General features: G+C 44.5%; 1 protein-coding gene across 11 annotated transcripts in view; it reads left to right on the top strand.

Moving 5' to 3' along the window:
- TANC2 (tetratricopeptide repeat, ankyrin repeat and coiled-coil containing 2) overlaps window positions 1-8802 on the top strand; it is a 558975-nt gene extending 550173 nt beyond the window's left edge. For 9 of the 11 annotated variants that reach the window (XM_044000435.1, XM_044000440.1, XM_044000442.1 and 6 more), the window contains 3 exons: window positions 1786-1932; window positions 4945-5045; window positions 6145-8802. In XM_044000435.1, the coding sequence (XP_043856370.1) occupies window positions 1786-1932; window positions 4945-5045; window positions 6145-8095 (2199 nt within the window). In that variant the 3' untranslated portion in view covers window positions 8096-8802. The remainder of the gene's footprint in view (window positions 1-1785; window positions 1933-4944; window positions 5046-6144) is intronic. The other 2 variants (XM_044000439.1, XM_044000441.1) reach the window with 1 other exon arrangement.
- Window positions 8803-17626: the final 8824 nt, after the last annotated feature.

Here is a 17626-nt window from a genome sequence, read left to right on the forward strand (position 1 = left end):
AACAGTAGATTCTGAGAGAAGCCTTTTGTTTCCTGGGCAGCCTAAACACGAGGATCCGTGAGGATCCTGGGTACTGAGAAGCTTCTTCACCCAAGCCCTTATTTTGTGTGGGTTTGGATAAGGATCTCGGCCTTCTAGACCTTTGTTTCTTTGTGTTCTGATCGCAATCCTATGTCTCTGGGGTCCTAAAGTAAGATAAGATATGGCATAACTGGCCCCATGCCCACCCACTGGCTGACTTAGAAATGCTCTATGTCCGTTCTTGGTGAATGGAGAGGAAGGCAAAGGAATTTTGACTTGAATGTGATTCTTGATGAGAGGCAATGCACTACAAGAGGTAGAGAGCTCATCTCAAAACAAGGAAGACCTAGGTTCAAGACTCTGACACTTGGCTATGTGAGCTTGGGCGAGGCACCATCTCAGTACTCTAAATAATCTCGAAGGCTATATTAAGCATCAGAGAAGGTACCAATCAGCATTTGGAAGGGAAATTTCCTCATGTGGGAGTTCTCAACATCAATGAAATCATGGGTCCAGTCCTTGTCCCTAAAATCCTCAGTCTCTCTGCTTCCTAGTTTCTAAGGATACAAACCTGAGGACATTGCAGGCTTCCTGTGGCCACACCACAGTGGGGCTGAAGCCCCACTGAACCTTGCCCCGGAACAAAGCGTCACCACATTGCGTTCTGCTATGATGCTGATTTTCCCATAGACCACTCAGGGAATGATTGATTTCTTTTTTTTTTTTTAGTGAGGCAATTGGGATTAAATGACTTGCCGAGGGCCACACAGCTAGTAAGTGTTAAGTGTCTGAGGCTGGATTCGAACTCAGGTACTCCTGACTCCAGGGCCGGTGCTCTAATCACTGCGCCACCTAGCTTCCCCGAATGATTGATTTCTAAATCCCCTAACACTACCGAGCTGTCTGGCTTCATAAACTTTCTACCACTCCTTTCCTCTGAAATAGGAAAAGGGAACTGAAGGTTATTTTTTTTTCCATCTCTTAGGAACTAGGAGGAGTAGCAGCTGGGTTACTTCTATTTTTCCCATCCTTTGTGGGGAAAAGAGAATCGTTTCCTGCTATAGGCTAGCAAAGTAGGACTTCAGACAGGAATATTTCCCCTAAAAAGCCAGCTGTAGAAATATTAACAGGAAGTCAGCCGCGCCTCGCATTTCTGTAGCCAGAAACAGAAAAGAGTCACATACTTTTCAGAGAGAATGAACAATGAGCTCTGCCTGAGTGGGCTTTAGGTCTGGGAAGAGTGCAGAATTACCAGAGAGTTAACATGTCCACCAACATTTCGTGGGTTATGCCCCTAAAGCAAGAACATTTTTCCCCTGGGGGAGGGGCTCTTTTGTAGTGTAAAGGCCAAGAAAGATGAGGACAAGCACAGCCTTTTTTTCTTTTCCTGAGTTGTCGTTGCCCTTATAGGAAGGGACGTGGACTGACTCCAAATGTCTTTCCATCACAAGATTCAGGACAGTTCCAGGACAGCAACATGTAAGGGAAGCACACCCTCCAAATCTCTTTTTCCAACTCAAGGGTTCGATCAGCCTGGTTTTCCCAGTCTGGCAGGCTCTCTGACAGGTTGAGCTTTCATGTTCCCATCATCGAAGGTGAGCAGGTTAGCCTTATTCTCTCCCTAGGACCAGGGGTTAGAAATGACAGGCAGAAGGGGAGTTAGTGATTGGCTGGCTGACATAGCTGCTTTGATGAAAAGGACAGTGGGGACAAGGCTGCCACAGCTGTTCAGCACACTAATGACTGTTTTTCACCATTGTGTAGAAAGGTAAAGTGAAAGAAGCTGCCCAGCGCTACCAATATGCCCTGAAGAAATTTCCCAGGGAAGGGTTTGGTGAAGACCTGAAAACCTTCCGGGAACTAAAAGTCTCTCTCCTCCTCAACCTCTCCAGATGTCGCAGGAAAATGAATGTAAGTGCCTTGAGTTGTCCCATCTCTTCTCTTACACTCTGGAAGCTGCATGCTAAATGCGTCATCTCACTGCACCAGCTCTTACTGGGCCCCTCCCTGCCACATCTCTCCCTGGCTATCCAAGCATGGCATTAAGTACCTTCTGTGTTCAGAGCACTGGACAGGCAAGAGTTTGAAAAAAATCTAGAGTCTGCATCAGGAAAGAGTCATCACTATACTTTGTAGTTTTATGATTTTTCACAATGGTGAGTTTGTTCCTTGGGAGATAGAGCAATAATTGCTGGAATTCCACTGAAATCCCCAATGAATTGGGATTGATTGCCGTCTCCTACTTACATGCATCACTTCCATGTTCAACATCTAAAATTCCTTCCTCGGATCACAATCTGTCATCATTTCACCTCTCCTTCTGCCTTGTAACCTCAAAACCTGTTCTTTGTTCTCAGTGAGACTTCCAACCCCATCACTTCTCGGTTCTGTCCCAGCCATCAGCCTGTACTGGCTACATTTTCCTACCTTCCCCATCTTAACTCTTTGGTTAGCCAATTCAACTCTATAGTGTCCTCTTTTCTCAAATCTTATGCAGTCAAAGATCTTGCCCTGCCAAGCCTTAGCCTTGGATTATTCCCACCATCTACTGTTTTGTCCCTGCTCATGTGCTGCCAAAAGAAATATAGAGAAAAGTCACAAAACTGTCCAGACTGAGTCCACTACAAATTTATGTTACATAATCTCAACTGGGCCCTCATTGCAACAAGTCAACCCTTTCATACCTCCCACTCACACAGCAGCTTTTCTAAACTTTTTCAACCCTCCTCAAATCTCCCTCCCCTTTACACCTTTACACTCCCCATCCCTCTCAGCTGAGGCACATACGTGTGTTCTCAGATGAGAACCTTGCCTTGTATTTCACTGAAAAAAATTGAGACGATTCACTGAGAGCTCCCTTTTCTCCTATATTCCTCACCTCACATCATTCAAATGCCTTTTGCCACCCTATCTCAGAAGAAGTGACCGTTTTCCTTGCCAAGGCAATCTTTGCACATGTGGTGTTATTCCTTCTTCAGCACACAGCCCCCTCAACTATCCCCATTCTAACTAATCTTCAGTGTCTGTCTGTCTGTCTGTCTGTCTCTCTCTCTCTCTCTCTCTCTCTCTCTCTCTTTCTCTCTCTCTCTCTGTGACTGCTTCTCTACTACTTAAAAATATGCCTATGTCTCTCTCATCCTCAAAAACTCTTCACTTGATGATCGATCTCTGGTGGCTATCATCTTATATCTCTTCTCTCTTTTGTGGCTATACTCCTTGAGACAGCCAGATACAATTGGTGCTTCCACATTCTTTCATATCATTCTCTTCTAAATTCTCTGCAGTCTGACTTTCAGTTTGATCATTCAACTGAAACTGTTTTCTCCAAAGTTACCAATGAGCTCTTAATTGCTGGATCTGATGGCTTTTATGCAATCCTCATCTTTCTTTTTTTCCTATTTATTTAGTATTTTATTTTTCCCTAATTACATGTAAAAAGAATTTTTGATATTAATTTTTAAAACTTTTCCAAATTCTCTCCCTTCTTCCCTCCCCGCCTGCCCTCAGTGAGAAGGCAAGCAGTTTGATATGTTATACATGTGTAGTCATGCAAAAACATCTCCATATTAATCATGTTGTGAAAGAAAACATAGACCAAAATTTTAAAACCCTCAAGAAAAGTAAAGAAAAAATTTTTAAAGTACACTTCAATCTGTATTCAGACATCATCAGTTTTTCCTCTGGGGATGGATAGCATTTTTCATCATAAGTCCTTCAGAGTTGATTTGGATCATTTTATTGCTGAGAATAGCTAAGTCAGTCACATCTAATCATCTTACAATAATTCTGTTACTTTGTACACAGCACCTTTCACTTTGCATCAGCTCATGTAAGTCTTTCCAGGTTTTTCTGAGAGCATCCTACTCATCATTTCTTATAGCATAATAGTATTCAATCATAACCATATACCACTGTTTGTTTAGCCATTTCCCAATTGATGGGCATCCCCTCAATTTCCTCTTCTGTCCCGTTAGCCAAAGAAGGTAAATAGGGGCAGCCGGGCAGTAACTCTGGGGAGCTACAATGAACCTCTCTTCCATACAGATCTGTACTTGCTGGCTTTCTTGGGTAATAGTTATCAAGTGCCCTAGAAAACCAAAGCTTGGAGACCGTTGAAAATCATCATCTAAGAAAGCCACTCACTATTGATTGGAGAGACGCAATTCAAAACAATCCTGGGGTACCACCTTATACCTATCAGATTGGCTAATAGGACAGAAGAGGAAAATGACAAATGTTAGAGGAGATGTGGGAAAAATGAGACATCAGTTGGTAGAGTTGTGAACTGATTCAACCATTTGGAGTCAAAAGTCCAGGGTTTGTATCCTGGCTCTGCCACTTGCTAGTAAAATGAAGGGACATTTCTCTGGGCCTGTTTCCTCATCTGTAAGATGAAGGAGATTGACTAAATGACCCCTAAGTTTCCTTCTAGTAACAAGATTCTATCAGAGGATAAAAGGTGTATGTATGTGTATACAGCAAGTCAACAGGAAAAATAGTGGAGGGAACACAGCTGGTAGAGAATAAACCGTTCAGAGCACTGGTTCCATAGGATTCCAAATCAGAGCATCCCTTGGAGATAAATGTGTGTGTCTGAATACATAGACTTGTCAATCAGAACATCTCTGATATGTGTATAGACTTGTCAGCTTTCCGAGTTCTAGAAGGAAGCTGGTCAGAAGAGGCAGAACAGAGATGGCTTTCTGCTTCCCAGATAATGGTCTCCAGGTGAAGGAACACAAAGCATACAAAGTAAATGGCTCCCCTGGAAAAGTTTTCTGCCTTTAGCCCATGCCATTTGAGCCATGAATCCCAAGGGTTACATCTGTAAATATCCCCCCCAAAATGCATATTTTTTATACCCAACTTGCTTATTGTCCACATTTTTGAAGTGACTTATCTGCATATCTGTTGTGATAACAGGATTTTGGAATGGCAGAGGAATTTGCTACTAAAGCTCTGGAGCTGAAACCGAAATCTTATGAAGCTTACTATGCAAGAGCAAGGGCAAAACGGAGCAGCAGGTGAGAACGGAAGGGGAAAGAGATCGAGAGACCCTGAGGTCCTTCCCTCCTCCCCTGCCCGACCTAATACACACACAGGCTGAAGTAGAATGGCCTTGGTAGTACTAGGCATGTAACCAGAAGAACTAAGGAAAATACTACTTGACATGCTCAGCTACTGTAATTGGGTCCCTGGGTGGGAAGGGCTCAGGGCAAGAACAAGAACTCTGAGCCTAGGACTTACTCATCACTGTCCCAGATTCTTGAGGCCTAGATCACCAAGATCCCCTGTCTCCCCGCAGGCTCCCATGGGGAAAAAGAACTGGACACTCAGGGCCCACCAGGAGAAACTTGGCCCTGACAGGCAAACCTTCCTATTAGATAAGAGACAATACCCATGATCATGGTCTAGGATTCCCACTCTCATCAAGAAAATAGATCGCCAATTTCCTTTCATGATTGGCGATAGCCTCTTTTCCTTGCAGCCTTTACGTAGAAGATAGAAACCTTGCTTTGGGGCTCATTTACTTTTCTGCACCCTGCCCCTCACAGCCCAGGCCAGCTCTGGACTCTCTGTGTCATTCATCCCAGCTTTGCCACAGCAGAATGCAGAGGCTACTGGGAGATACACAAGAAGGGGAGGGCTTTTCTACCTTGGTTCTCAACAGAAAAAGTTGACCCAAAATATTGAAATCCAAGGGCTATTTTCTGATGGATTAGCATGATCTTTGAATAGAGTCGTTTCTATACTGTTTACTAGGATTACTGTCAGCGGCAGCCCCATCCCTATCCTCTCTCCCCACTACCCTTGAAGGGCTCTGTGCTTGGCATATTTCATACACCAAGAAAATCTTCCTGTAGGATCTTGCTGAGCTAATATGGTGAAAACATTTCTTTATCATCCTCCAGGAATTTGGAGGCCAACAGGTCTGGGATTTATTCTCACCTAGCTGGTCTCCTCATTGAAAATCAAACAAAATCAAGCAGAGGCCAGAAGGGTTGCACTTGCAAAGTAGCCCCACAGGAGAGCCCTCAGGTCTCTAAGATATGTTCTAAGTACTTGGTGTGACTGATTATGCATCCAGAATAACTCCAGCTCTGTGTTTGTCACTTTGTCAAGCAGGCAGTTTTCAGCAGCATTGGAGGACCTGAATGAGGCCATCAAGCTGTGTCCAAACAACCGTGAGATCCAGAGGCTACTGATGAGAGTAGAGGAAGAGTGTAGGCAGATGCAACAGCAGCAGCAGCAGCAGCAGCAGCAGCAGCAAATACCCATAGAAGCTGAGCCTGACCCCCAGCAAGAAGATTTATATTCTGTGCAAGACATCTTTGAAGAAGAGTACCTAGAGCAGGATGTCGAAAACGTTTCCATCGGTTTACAGACTGAAGCTCGGCCCACTCAGGGGCTCCCCATCATCCAGAGCCCACCCTCCTCTCCTGCCCATCGGGAATCAGCATACATCTCTGGTTCACCACTCGGCTCACATCAGGTTTTTGATTTCCGGTCTAATAGTTCTGTGGGCTCTCCCACTAGGCAAAGCTACCAGTCCACATCTCCTGCTCTCTCTCCAACACACCAGAACTCTCATTACAGGCCTAGTCCCCCACATACTTCCCCAGCTCATCAGGGTGGAGCTTACCGCTTCAGTCCCCCTCCTGTGGGAGGGCAAGGGAAAGAATATCCAAGTCCTCCCCCATCACCTCTCCGAAGAGGCCCCCAGTACCGGGCTAGCCCTCCAGCCGAAAGCATGAGCGTTTATAGATCCCAATCTGGATCTCCTGTGCGATACCAGCAAGAAACTAATGTTAGTCAGCTTCCTGGAAGACCAAAGTCTCCTTTGTCCAAAATGGCTCAGAGGCCATATCAGATGCCCCAGCTTCCCGTGGCAGTTCCCCAGCAAGGGCTTAGATTGCAGCCTGCCAAGGCCCAGATTGTGAGAAGCAACCAGCCCAGCTCAGCAGTTCACTCCAGCACGGTCATCCCCACTGGCACTTATGGGCAAGTGGCTCATTCGATGGCCAGTAAATACCAGTCTTCACAGGGAGAAATGGGGGTGAGTCAGAGTCGGTTGGTCTACCAAGGGTCAATTGGGGGGATCGTAGGTGATGGGAGACCTGTGCAACACGTCCAGGCCAGCCTTAGCGCAGGTGCCATCTGCCAACATGGAGGGCTGACCAAAGAAGATCTTCCGCAAAGACCTTCCTCAGCCTACCGAGGAGGCGTGAGGTACAGTCAGACCCCTCAGATCGGGCGCAGCCAGTCAGCCTCCTACTATCCAGTTTGTCACTCCAAACTGGATCTAGAGCGCTCTTCCAGCCAACTTGGCTCCCCTGACGTGTCACACTTAATCAGAAGGCCCATTACAGTCAATCCTAATGAGATCAAATCCCACCCACCAACTCCTAGGCCTCTGCTGCACTCCCAAAGTGTAGGCCTCCGATTCTCTCCTTCTAGCAATAGCATATCATCCACCTCCAACCTGACTCCTACCTTCCGCCCATCCTCCTCAATTCAGCAAATGGAGATCCCACTGAAGCCGGCATATGACAGGTCATGTGATGAGCTGTCTCCAGTGTCTCCCACTCAGGGAGGCTACCCCAGTGAGCCAGCTCGGTCCAGGACCACACCATTCATGGGGATCATAGATAAAACAGCCCGGACTCAACAGTACCCCCACCTCCACCAGCAGAATCGGACCTGGGCGGTTTCATCAGTGGATACTGTCATCAGCCCCACGTCTCCAGGCAATCTGCCTCAGCCTGAGTCCTTCAGTCCACCATCTTCAATCAGCAACATTGCCTTTTATAACAAAACCAACAATGCACAGAATGGCCATTTGCTGGAGGATGACTATTATAGCCCCCATGGGATGCTGGCTAATGGGTCCCGAGGAGACCTCTTGGAGAGAGTCAGCCAAGCTGCCTCATATCCTGATGTGAAGGTGGCCAGAACACTGCCTGTTGCTCAGGCATATCAGGACAACCTGTACAGGCAGTTGTCCAGGGACTCTCGACAAGGGCAGACATCCCCAATCAAACCAAAGAGACCATTTGTGGAGTCTAATGTTTAAAAGACATTTGTTGGAGTGAGATCCATGTTTTCAGCACACATTTCCAGGCTTGGTTTCCACATTTTGGGGTAGTTCTCTGGCTTAATTTCTCATGTAATTTCTGTGTGGTGTTCAGAGACACATGCTGAAATCATTTGCATGCAGCCAATTGGGAAGCTGGCCTCCAACAAGCCAGGATTGTAGTTTCTCTTGTCCATACCCCAGCTGTGTGCCCTCTCTCTTCAGCTGCCGACTAGGAGATTTTCATAACAGTGTGGTTTAGCCCAGGGAGATCAGACACACTGCTCAGCTTTTTCAAATAGACAATCGATTTCAGATCATCTAGTGTTGTTGTGTAACTGTCTCTCCTTTTTTTTTTTTTTCAGAGATGTTCTTGTTAATTTTCCTCTAGGAATTTTCAAAAGAGAGTGCTGCCCTTTTTGCCTTTGCATTCTTATCCAGTGTTCTCCAAACAGCCAGCCTGTGCATTCCTGCTCTGACTGTCTCCTTCCCCAAGGAAGAGCTACTTCTCTGCCCTAATGGATCTTAATAATAAGCCTCCTTTAGTAATGAGAGCTAGAATGTCATTCTGATTACCTCTGGTGTTCATATGTTGGGGTTGGGGTAGAGAAGGAAGTAAAAGCAGGCTGATAATTTGGTTAAAACCCCAAGAGGCGAGGTTTGAAATGCCACCAAACTGATTTTCCAAGTTTTTTTCTTTAATTAAAAACTAAGCAATTCATTGATTATTTCAGTCAGTCGAGGAAATTGGGTGAGTCTTAAAGATTTCTTTATGCATATCTATCAGGACAAAAATAAGGCTGATGTGAGCTTAGAAAATCATCATCTTGAGGGAATTTCCTCTGGATCCTAGCATCCCTCACCCAATTTTTCCTGTTGGAGTGCAGATTGACAAGTATGTTTATTTAGCCTGCCACTTTATCTGAAGCTGAATCCTCTCCTAAAAGCTTTTATACTCTAGCAAGAGGACCATTTCCTTAAGGAGAGAAGAAGTGGACACTTTAAGGTTCTTTCCTAGAGTGGCCCTCACTCCTCTGTCTCCTAAAGCTGTCTTTGGCATTCGCTGCCTGGTTTGATTCCCAGAGTCTGATCTACTTTCAGGAATGGGGTTTTGTCTGTTTTTCTTTTTTAGGAGTGTGTGGATGTTTTGGTTTGAAAATCAGGTGTACCCAACATCAATTCAGGGTGAAGAGAATAGAGAATGTCAGCTCTCAGGCCTGTTTTCTAGGCCTGGGTGGGTGGGCAGGCACATGTGGAAACAACAGTAGGGTTTCTGACTCCAGCCATCCTCTGTATATTTTCCATTCTTTGTGGATACCACTTGTTTATCTGCTTTTTTGAGTCACTATGGACATCGAATGGACGGATGGCAAGGGCACCAACAATTGTAGCATGTTAGAAACCAAAGACTTAAGAGTTAAACAAAAGTGAATTGGACCTATACTGTTAAAAGTCAGCCTTGCTTTCACAAGCAAAGGGCTCTAGGATGAACTGCTCCCTGTTCCAGATTCCAGTCACGACCAGACCTATTGGCAGGAGGCTAGAAAAGGGTTAAAGGGAAGTATGGAGGCTTGATTTGGTGACATTTCCCAACTACCTTAGCTTTTGCCAAACAAAAGGATGTAGACCCTGGAACAGGCCGGGATGATGTCAGTTTGGCTGTTTAGAAAACAAACCAAGGGAGCCTGTGCTCCAGGGGATCCATTTCTCTCTCAGATATTTGTGAAAACGTCTACTTAACTGGACGAGGGCAGGCATCTGTTTCTGCTATTTGTTTCTTCCTTTTAAATTAAAAAAAAATGCAACTTAGAACTTTCTCATTTGGCTTGAGCCACAGGGCTAGAGTTTTTGTTTTGTTTTGGTCAGGGATCAGTTCCGTTGGATTCTTTTCCTCCCACTCCTTCTGTTGGTGGGACCGGGGTTCCTGTCCATTTTCTCTCAATGAGAAGCTTCTGTTCTTTAGAAAAGATCTCAGTCTCTTGACTCAGTATTGTCCCCTGCCTCATCAGGAGCATGATGAGTCCTGTCTGCACTGCACAAAGACACCTACCTAGACAGATGTGCTGGTTTTTTCGTAATATTTTAGACACTCCACTGATACCATTTCTATCCCAGGACCCTTCCTCTTCCAATTTTCCATGAGAAATAGGAGACCTATTGTCCTCTATGCTTTTTGTGCTCTCTTGGTTGGAAAACTTAAAATTTGCTCACCCTAGTTCTTACCTTTTATTTTTTCCATCCAAGAAAAAGTGAGCACTCCCACTGGGCACTGGTTGTGAAAGAGAAGCTTGTGTTCTCTTGTAATCAGATTGCCCATGCCCTGCTTTGCTACTTCACTGCCATTCAATGATCCCAGTACTGTATTTAAGACATGGCCCCCAGCAGCACTTTGTGAATCAATGCCCTTCTTCAGGTTAGAAAAAGTATTTTCAAATACAATTTTAAAATGAAACTGCAAAGTTCCACACACCCCCTCTCTCCCTCGCTTCAAGCCTAGTCCACTAGCTCCCACATTCATGCTACCCAAGAATAGAGGAAGTGGTGACTTAACTGCAGCTTGTAGGTTTCTCACCAAAAATATGTTCTCTTTGCCCAGGATTCTTGCACTAATGGGTTACCATCACATTATGTCTGTAAATGGGTGCACTTTATTGTTTGAATTTGTTACTATGATAAATATTGGATATTTAAGCGTGAGTAGTGTCTTCATTAGAAAATAGCAGAACCACTCCTGTCTTTTAGTGTATTTTTCAAGAAAAAAAAAAACAAGAAAAAGAGGAAAGAAATCAAGCAATGGATCATAACATTTATAGCACAAGAAATAACTTGTATATAAACATCAAAAGAATAAGTAATTTTTAAATACAGAATATTTGCAGTGATTTTAAAGTGTTTTTCCAGCAATTTTCTTAGGGACTCCTGAGACATGGTTACTTTATTTACTGGATCAGTAAGGCACACATTAGCAATTGAAAATTAGTATTTATTTACAAAGTAAAAAAAAAAATCTGTGTATCATGAAAATTTGGCATGGACAAAATGGAGACCATTTTGTATTTGCTGTTGTATCTTGTCTGGGTTGCAGAAGTGCGCTATTATTGAAGAACCGTGTTAATAGAGCACAAACCCTCTTCTTCCTCTTTTTAGATGTGTTTAACTTCCAACAGATGGCTCAGGAAAACTCCACTCCTTAGAACCACATGTGGCACCCCCTAGGTCGCTGTCCAAATCTTCAAAGCTTGTTATTGAGTTAGACCAAATTTCTAGCTACTTGTCCTCATGTTTTAAGAACAGCTTGGGGAATGTCCTCTCGGTTCAGACAAGATAGGAGTCTGTGAACTTCCCTCTTAAAATTTTAGTATTTTTATATTAAAGAGATATATCCATTACAGCAAGTAACCATTATCTAATTTAATACCCCAGCCCAGTGCCTGTCACAGAGTAGGCACTTAATAAATGTTTGGTGATTGATTGAAAGATTATTTTTCCTCAGCATCTATGAACCCCAGTGACTATGGATGTCATTTGCGTTTTACTATATTGAACCACTAGGTGTCACCCTGGCTCTGCACCAGAGCCTTCTCTGGCAGTAGTAAAGGAGCTATGCCCCTTTAGAGCTACCTTAAGGAACAGACAGAGCAGATCGCAGGAACAGATGAGAGAGGCCTCTGGACTCCCGCCAGGGCAGAGCTGGGGCTGGCTAGCTCCAGAGGGGAGTCCAGTGTAAGAAAGAGCAGGGCCTGGAGAGTGGGGGAAGGGGGAAAGGAGAACATACTCCTTAGCTGTGCTAACAACCTTGGAGTAGCATGCTTTGAAAACTGGAGCCTACTGTAGAAGAGAAGCCTGGAACTGGGAAAAGGGGGCAAGCACCCCTAGGTAGATCTCGATTGAGCAGAGTTCCCTCATTCCAGCAGATCAGTGGAAGACTTTAATTGCAGCTGGTGGCTTCTCCCTGCACTCAGTCTCCAGCCTTCCTTGCAGGCTGTCCTACGTGGGTGGTTTTTAGTTCAAAGGTTAGCTATTATTTTTCTACTGTAAAAAAAAATGCCTTTGTTGAAACCAACTGCCCCATTGGAACTTGTGCAGAATGTACTTCATACCTGTGGCCAGTTTTCTGCTGAAGTCCCAAGTGCCCAGCTGCCCCTGCCCAGTTTGCCAGTTCCGTTCCCTGACTTCCTATACTCTTGGAGCTTCCCAGCCCTATCCTCAAGAAGTTTCCTGGAGAGAGAGAGAGAGAGCACCAGCCTACTGTGGTCCACACTCAGGGCCTTGCTCACCTGTTACTCATATTCCAGGAGGTAGAGCTTCTCCTCTTCTAAGAGTTCCAGACGGTTCATCTACCGAGACCAACAACATTTAAATAAGGGCTTAGGGGTAAGAGCTACCTAGGAAGACATGTCATGGAGACCTTCACCATGCAATGCCTTGAATTCAGCTCTGGACGCTCCCAAGGAAAGGAGACTGGCAGTGGGTTTGGACAAAGCACAAATGGGGATGGTGGAGCCTCGGTGCGGAGCTACTTGAATAATCACTGAGCTTTTCCATTGACTTGTTTTGTAACATTAACCACTAAGGGCTGAAGTGTTGGTAACCTTCATTTCGGTGTCCAGCTCCTCAAAGCAGCTGAACCACCCTGACATGCTTTTGGCTACTGCCTACCAGGACAGAACCCTGGGTGGACTGACCACAGTCAGAGGTAGGAAAGTCAATACCAAATGAATGAATAATTGGACACCAAAAATCAAGTGTTACTTTCATGTTTCCTCACCCATACACAACCATCTCATTTCTTCTTGACACATCTCTGGCATTTAAATGGACCAACCTGCCAGGTGAGCTGGGCGTAGCCAGCCACAGGTCATCATTTCACTTCTCACAGGTTCTGAGTCAGTGGAAAGGAAATGGACCCAGTGCCTAGTTTCTTTCTACAGCTGCTGCTAGGTGGCTTTTTTTTTTTGCTTCTAATAATAATCCCTGGCCCCAAAAATCTGGATGGGGGTACTCAAGCCTCCCATCTCTCATGCACTCCATCCTCCCAGGGCCAGGCAGAGGGTTTAATGTGGATAACTCATTACTGGAGTTTAACTCTTATTGTGCACCAACTCATACTGGCTCTGGCTCCACACTCCATTCAGGAATTATTTTGGAAATCCCGGTGACACTTCCTGTTTCTCTTCCTTTGGTTAATTCTCCTTGAGTGAGGCCAGTGCCTTGCCAGGCTCAGGGCAGGTGTCATTCTGGAATTCAACCTCCTTTCCATGCTAGCATAGCATCTCTGTCTCTGTTCTGTCTCCTTCAAATCCAAGACGATTTTAATTAGTACAAATATGTACAGTCTATACATTTAAAAAGTAATTTGTACTAACAGTTTTGATTCTTCTTCCTCTTTGCTGTCCTTTCAAGATACTTGCTGGAAAGAGCTTTAATGCACTTAGTTTCCCTTTAGCTTTTCTATAATTCTGATGTAAAGGACTTTCTCTGTACAGTATATTATCCAATGCATGTTCGTTCTCTATACTGATATATTGAACACCACACAGTTGTGAACTCGTGCAGCAGGAACACCCCATGCCCACCAGAGGCCTCCAACTCCCTCGCCCGACCTTCCCCGGCCCTGTGTATAAGGAAAGACGATGTTTTCCTTTGCTGTACTTGCTTGAGCAGTTTTATTGTCTGTACATGTGAGCTGTGTGAGATAGATGTGAAAAGTTAAAACGAATGCATTTCCCTGCCCCATGTATACAGGTTGTCATCTGTACAATGAATTGTATGTATGAAAGCAAATGTACTTATTTATAAATGGTTAACACTTGGAAAAAAACGTGGCTGGCCTGGTGCTTTCCCTTGGCAATCAGGATGCTTCTCCCGATACCCTGGCCAGAGCTACTTCTCACCTGTGAGCAGTGGGACCATAGACCACAGGAGATGACCCTTTGTAGCCTGCAGGATTAAGAAAGCCTCTTACCAAAGCACAAGAAAGGGAGAGATTTGTTCCTTGAAAGCCAAGGCTAGATGTAGTAGGGCTCTGTTACCCCAGCACACCTCTAGCAACCTAGCGACCTAGAGTAGCTAGCTGCCTAAGGTATGAAAGGCTAGATGAACTCTTCCCCAAGACTTGGGTCAAAGAACTACAGTTATCTTCGCCCTGCAAAAAATGGCCTTGGGCAAGCCACTTTGGGTGGTTTTCTCTGGGTCTTGGTTTCTTCCTCTGTAAAATGAGATCATGAGACTCCAAGAGGCCTCAGAGGTCACCTAATTCAACTCCTTCATTATACGAAGAAGGAAACTAACCCCAGCAAGATTATTTGTTTGCTTTTCATCCACTAAAGGACAGGTGATAGGATTTCTGCACATCTGTAAGTGGCAGAGCTAGAATTTGAACCTAGCTTCTCTGACTATAAATAGAGTGTTCTTGCCATTATGCCAAAGCTCTCAGGTCCTGTCTAACTCTGTGATTCAAAATATAAAACTAAAATTACTCTATATGCCTGAATCCATCTGTAAGGTTGAGCTGCCATCACTATTGTGGGACTGGGAGACTGAGCTCCTGATGACTTCGTAGGCCATCAAGCCAGGGGCTGAACTGAGCAAATGTATATGCCCACTGGCAAGGAAGCCTCATTTTTGTTACCTTAGCAAATGATATTTATTTTTAGCTTGAGAAAAAAACGCTCTAGCTTCCTTTCAGGCACCACAGCGTGTGACTGTGGAGAATTAAGGTAGTTTTGCATGCAAAGTTGTTAAAGGAATTGCTGAAATTGCTCGAAACTGACACCAGTCAGTCCCAGGAGAAGAAAGTCCTTGGCTCTGCTAGTTTTCCTGTTCAACTACTTACTCTTTGCTTATTAAAGGAATGGGAAAGGAATAACTTCTGACCTGACTTCTGATAATGCTAAAGAAACACTAGTGCTGGTGTGGCCACACCCATTTCCCCAGAAAAAACTGAAACCTGGAGTAACAGGAAGATCCTAAAGTATACAGATCGAGGGCATGCAAATCTATCCAAGACAGTAAAGCAAATAACATCCAAAAAGGGGTGGGAGTGAGGGAATTTTGTAGTAGAGGGCTGCAGACTAAAGACTGGGGGGTGGCTATACCAGCTATTTCACTGAAGGAGAAAAAATGAATAAGCTTCAAATAAGACCACCAGAAGCCATTTAAAGTCTTGGGTTGGGGCAGCTAGATGGTGCAGTGGTTAAAGCACTGGCCCTGGATTCAGGAGGACCTGAGTTCAAATCTGGCCTCAGACACTTGACACTTACTAGCTGTGTGACCCTGGGCAAGTCACTTAACCCCAGTTGCCTCACCAAAAATTAAAATTAAATAAATATTTAAAAATAAAGTCTTGGGTTTGGGGCCAAAGCCCAGTTATCCAAAGGATTCTCAGAGGCCTTGGGAAATGCAGTGTTTGGAGAAAAGGAGAAAGGGGGTGATTCCTAAAAGGAGCTGCCCCTGGCTGCTGATGAGGTAGTTGTCCCAAGGGCCCTCAGCTGACTACCTCCTTACTGACTGAGCATTTTAAAGTTCTCCAATTTGAACTGAGAGGCCGACAGTACTGGACAGTCTCCCCCATTAAGTTCTCATAAGAATGATAACTTGTATTTGAATGGTCCCTTCAAGCTTATATGATTTTTTGTCTCACCATAACTTCACTAGGGAGAAACTAAGGCTCAAAGAAGAGTAAGTAATTTTGCCCGATCATACAACTAGGGAATGGAGACTTGAACCCAAGGCTTCCAACTGAGCCCGGTATTCTATCCTTTACACTATAGTATCACTCATGGGAAACTTAAAATGAAAAAGATGATCCTAGTCCCAGGCCATCTGCATTCCCACACTAATGGTCTCTTAAGCAAGAGAGTGAAGGCCACTCCCCACCCCCATGCACATATTTGCATACAAAGCATCTGACTCCTGGAGTGACCTTAAAAAAATCACTTGGTCTGGGCCTCAGTTTTCTCACTGGTAAGGTTCAGACTAGAAAAGGTCTAAGGTTCCTTCCACCTCTTAACATCCTGTAATTCTTTGAAATCCAAACAAGGCTTAATCAAACGTCTACACCAAAAGAATAGTCAGCACCTCTTTGGCTAATAGATGCAAACAAAGCTCAGTGGTTTCACTGACGAGTTGGGGGGGGGGGGGCGGGTAGTGGGAGATTTGTAGCACGGGAGTGATAGAAAACCACCAGGATTGGGAACCATCAACAGTTCGGCAGAAAGAGACCTGGCCTCAAGTTCAAATCCTAGCTCTGACATCTAACTAGCTTTGTGCCCCCTGAGCCAATCATTTAACCTCTCAGAACACTCATCTGTATAAAACGCGATTGATACATGTACTATTTCTCAAGGTTATTGTGAGGAAAGGACTTTGTAAGCCTTAAAATGTTATATAAATGAGAGTCAGTATTATTACACTAATTGCTTCATGGAGCATCTGGTGCTGCCTCCTGCCCAAGAGGCATATGATCAGATGATCCTTTGAAATTCCTGATAGAGGTTTTAAAAAATAAGAGGGGAACCTGGGGGAAATTAATGAATCCAGAGTAAACACAATAAGCAGATTAAAGTACAAAGACAAAAAAAGATGTTAAATTAGATGTAGTTTAAGAAATATTTCTTTTTATGCACCTAGAGAAGGCTAGCCTTAAATCAAGGATAAGAGGAAAAGCTGACACTGAAAACTTCTTTGAGGTATTGAAGGTAAGGGGCTCCATGCACTCCGAGGCAATGGATGTGTTAGATGAAGAGGACAAACATATAAAGGCCTAAAGTTGTTTAGGTGATGAGATCAAAAACATGGGGGGGGGGAGTCCTTCCAAAGGGTCTGAGAAGAAGGAAAAACAACTGATAGAGTGATACAGTTTAATGATCCCGTTGCCCCTTTAGATTCCCTAGTTTCAGAACTGTAATGAGCTAAAGAAGTTGTCTGGTCCAACCTTTCATTGCCCTGAACAGGAACCCAAGACCTGGAGAGTGGCCTCTCATTTAGAAGGATCCATGGAGAATGCCATGAAAGAAAGCCCGCTCTATTCTGCCTCACACAGGTATGCCCTGCTTGGAAAATACCGAGCACAGAATACCCCCCAAAGAGCAACATTCAGAAACGAGATAGAGTAGGGGATGGTGACGTTAGAAAAGGATTCACTGCAGATATCTTTAAAATCGTAAGCTCTCTATTAAAATCATTTTACTGAGAAGTGTTTGTCAGGAATACCATCCACCTCACAAAGCAGAGTGTGGTCAAACAGTTACCCCTAAACATTGTGATCATCTAAAGGGAAATGCAATCTGAACATGGTGGGGTGTGGGCAGGAACTTCTTGCCAATAATCTTACTGGCATCTTGCAGAATCCACAGCCATGAGCCACCTAACTAGAGTTCCAGAAAGCCACAAACTTTACCCAAGGGGAGCTGCCATACTGGTTGGGTGGAAGGGGGTAGATCAGGTAACCTGTTGGGCCACCTCAGTCCCTGATGTCATGAGAAACAGAATTAATCATTTTACATATGTTCCCCAAACTGTTTATTTCTC

The sequence above is a fragment of the Dromiciops gliroides genome, chromosome 4 (assembly GCF_019393635.1).
Source record: "Dromiciops gliroides isolate mDroGli1 chromosome 4, mDroGli1.pri, whole genome shotgun sequence".
Lineage (NCBI taxonomy): Eukaryota > Metazoa > Chordata > Mammalia > Microbiotheria > Microbiotheriidae > Dromiciops > Dromiciops gliroides.